The 3,377-nt window shown below is 37.8% G+C and overlaps 1 protein-coding gene across 1 annotated transcript; it reads right to left on the reverse strand.

The window, feature by feature from the left end:
* Positions 1-224: 224 nt before the first annotated feature.
* Positions 225-2,264, reverse strand: LOC109202499 (uncharacterized). Its single transcript, XM_025907623.1, has 9 exons — positions 2,154-2,264; positions 1,770-1,811; positions 1,611-1,682; positions 1,391-1,456; positions 1,172-1,260; positions 965-1,073; positions 775-883; positions 474-544; positions 225-355 (listed from the first exon to the last, which is right to left on the reverse strand). The coding sequence occupies exons 4-9, from the start codon at positions 1,454-1,456 to the stop codon at positions 254-256; spliced, it is 546 nt and encodes a 181-aa protein (XP_025763408.1). The 5' UTR covers positions 1,611-1,682; positions 1,770-1,811; positions 2,154-2,264; the 3' UTR covers positions 225-253.
* Between the last annotated feature and the right edge of the window lie 1,113 nt (positions 2,265-3,377).

Genomic DNA, 3,377 nt, shown 5'->3' on the forward strand with positions numbered 1-3,377 from the left:
TTTATTTAGGTAGGATGTTCAGATGGCCAAATCACACAATTAAAACATGCTTCCAGGTTGGATTTATTTAGGTAGGACGTTCAGATGGCCAAATCACACAATTAAAACATGCTTCCAGGTTGGATTTATTTAGGTAGCACGTTCAGATGGCCAAATCACACTATCAAAACGTGCCTCCAGCACACAATCATCTAATGTTGACAAAGAATACAAAGAGACATGGGGAAAAGACAGCTGTTTTTATTTGAAGTTGTTATGTGTTTTCCTTACATTTTTTGCATTTGTATTCTTGGTTGCTCTCTTTATATTTTGCACATGCAAAATGTGCCCATCTTTCGCAAGATTCACACTGCACCTGGAAAGGAAAAATAAATAGCTCATATTATGTTTGGTGAATACTATTAGTCAACATTTTAAACATGATTAGCAAGTAATGATACTAAGACTTATGTGTTTCTTTTGTTTTGTTTTACCATTTCAATCATGCTGCGGTCAGCGTCAGCATCTAACATAGAGCAAACAATGCAGTAGTCCTCAGCGTTTCCTGAAACACATTCATGGTTAGGTTTTAATCAAACATTATTTATTGATTAATTAAAAAAATAATAGTACATTTTTTCCACAAATACTTCATGGCAAATTAGTCCCCTGAATTTTTTTTAATTAGACTTTAAGAAGGGTCTTATCTGAAAATGTTTGAAAAGCACTGTTTGAAAAGCACTATTTAAATTGGAAGTACACACTCTAACGTGATAAGGACTTTACTGGACTTACCTCGATGTTCAAGTAGGGTGCAAGCTATCTGCATTCGCTCCAGCACAGCTGCTTCTGTAGTGGTTAACACCTCACTGACCTCTCCAAAAGCAAGGTACTGTTCTGCAAACTGTGAGATTTCTCATTATTATTATAATGTAAAGTCCTAATTGTTGCTAACAATAAATGGAATCATTTGAATAAGGGTTACCTTTAACAGCAAAACTCCGCAACTGCTGGAATCCTGTTGCTTGTTGTGTTGCATAGTCTGTAACTGCCACTCCATGGTGTCTTCATGCCCTCTCATCCTCAGAAAATTCCTAGTTGAACAAAAGTGTTTGTAATGAAACAAGAAATCTTTTATGTTTAATACCTAAACATAAAACACACAAGAATAATACCTCAGTATCATACATACCTCCAGTTGCGCAGAATTTTCCTGTCATAAACACCTTCATTCCCCATGGGGTCTATGAGCAGTATTTTCTGTGCAGGAATGTTGACAATCTAAAGAAAAAGTTAATAAATTAAAAATTACAATAGTTTTTGCCACTGAAAACCTATTTAAGAATAACACTTTGAGCAAGAAACTGCTTCACAACAAATTACGCAAATTAATAACTAAATGAACACATACCACAAGAATCCAGTGTGTACCAAAGTTCACAGAGCACAGCCACATGTCTTCAACTGGGAACTTCATCTGTGGGATTGGAAGTGCAGAGTAATTTCGATTTACTTAGGTACCATGCGTCTCAGGGTGTTTTCAAATATAGTCTTGTTTAAAGGAACCGAACTCTGTCCTCAGAAATACAAATGACTCAACTTTTTGAACCACTTCTGAACTTTCAACTTACCTTGGTGAGGCATCTGAACTGCCCAGAAAACAACGAGCTTGAAACTACTGAACAGAGCAGGTGTACAGCATTCTGTATAAGTATACAAAAATGTTACAGAACAGTAAATACATTTTTTTGTATTTCAAAATAAGTGGGCAAAGGACATTTCTTACTTACCTTTCATCTCTCAATGACATGGTGCAGGTATGCATCAATGACCTGTTTTGAAAAATCAAAGTTTATACACCAGCAGCAACAATTTCTGAAGTAACTGCTTGAGTGCTGTACACAAAAACTTGGAAAGAAATATAATTGCTGATAAAGGTTCTTTCTGCATATACTGGAACTGGGTATTATGATGTCACAGATGTCACAACATCTGTGTTGTGGTTGATAACAATCTTTTCTATGGAAGTGAATGGGTGAAACCTTATCAGAGTTTTGCTATATAAACCCCCCCACCTACCCGCACAGTTTAAACTATTAATGGTGTCTGCACTGCAAATGCTTCAGAAGGAGCAGCACTTCAAAATCTGAATCAATAATGATAAGTTTTCTTACCTCATCAGAAAGCCACCGTGACCCCTGCAGTGTTCGAAAAGAGGAATCAAATAACTTGTATGGTCCAACAACTGATTCCAAGTGCCCAGTATCCTTTGCAGCCCATAGCCTCTTTAATGAAAGAAAAATATGATAAGTTAGCTCAGGCATGCATGAGATTTTTAGTGGAAAAGCCAGGTAAAGGCCAACAGGCCACAACAGGAAAAAAGTCAACACAATAAACATGCATTTTCATGCAGAGAAATAGGAAAGGTACAACGGGTGGGCAAAAGAGAAAATTACTGACAGGTAGATCCATTTCCAGACTTCCACAAGCTCAGTGCATGTTGCATGTTTCTTTACATCCAATATGAGTTGAAGACTGCAAAATGCAAACAAAGTCATGCAACACTCAATCAAGTTGCAATGCCAAACTGGCAACAAATGACCAACGGGTCAAAAAGAGTTGTTCGCTATGCCACCTTCACTTTCTAAGCTTTGTTTCCGGGAGGGAAGTTCTTGTTCACGCGTTTCTGGTCCTGGAACAGAATTAAACTCCTTGTGGGAACAACAACTTTTGTCAGCCGTTTTGGGTGCATAATGAATAATAGAGTGTCTGGTATCCTCTGGACTTTGCTGGCACTGAGGGTTAGCAGGAGGATGGCAGGGGGGCATCTTCGGGTCTGTGCTGCTGTTCACTGTCTGACTGTGAGTTGGGTATTTTTCATTGTCACTGACATTTACATGGTGGCTTCTTCTGTACGGCTTGATATGGTCAATGCTGTAGTGATTTTTTAAAGTTGCTCCTTCCGTGTTTTTTAATCTCACACATTTGCCAGCGATGTCTCGAATGGTGTAGGGTCCTGAAAAATCTGGATCAAACCTTCCTCCCTTCCTTCCACGTTTCCTCATGTTCAAGAGAAGAACTTCATCTCCAACGCTGTACACAAGGTTTCTGTACTTCTTCTGGACTCGTCTGGCATAGGCTTCCTTTTGTAAGTCTTGAGACTTTGCCATATTTTCCTCGACAGTTTTTTTATCTTGCTCTTGTGCGTCTCTTGTAGAAGATACAAAGTCACCGTAACTCGACTCCTCAGGGAGAATGCTGGAGGGCAGCTAAAATTTTCACATTTTAAATTACAATTAAAATCATAAAGAGAAATAATGCATGTGAAACATGAACTTAAAATTCTAACTATAATAACTCATGTTTAAAAGTAAATATACTATTATAAAGCTTTGAGC

Source organism: Oreochromis niloticus, linkage group LG6, assembly GCF_001858045.2.
Source record: "Oreochromis niloticus isolate F11D_XX linkage group LG6, O_niloticus_UMD_NMBU, whole genome shotgun sequence".
Classification (NCBI taxonomy): Eukaryota; Metazoa; Chordata; class Actinopteri; order Cichliformes; family Cichlidae; genus Oreochromis; species Oreochromis niloticus.

What these genes read in the sequence shown, in the direction of transcription:
- LOC109202499 (XM_025907623.1), bottom strand. Translation starts at nt 1,456, where the DNA reads ATGAAGTTCCCAGTTGAAGACATGTGGCTGTGCTCTGTGAACTTTGGT. An exon ending in AAAATTCTGCGCAACTGGAG is followed by an intron (nt 1,074 to 1,171) that starts GTATGTATGATA and finishes TTGTTCAACTAG; the next exon opens with GAATTTTCTGAGGATGAGAG. An exon ending in CACCCTACTTGAACATCGAG is followed by an intron (nt 545 to 774) that starts GTAAGTCCAGTA and finishes AATGTGTTTCAG; the next exon opens with GAAACGCTGAGGACTACTGC.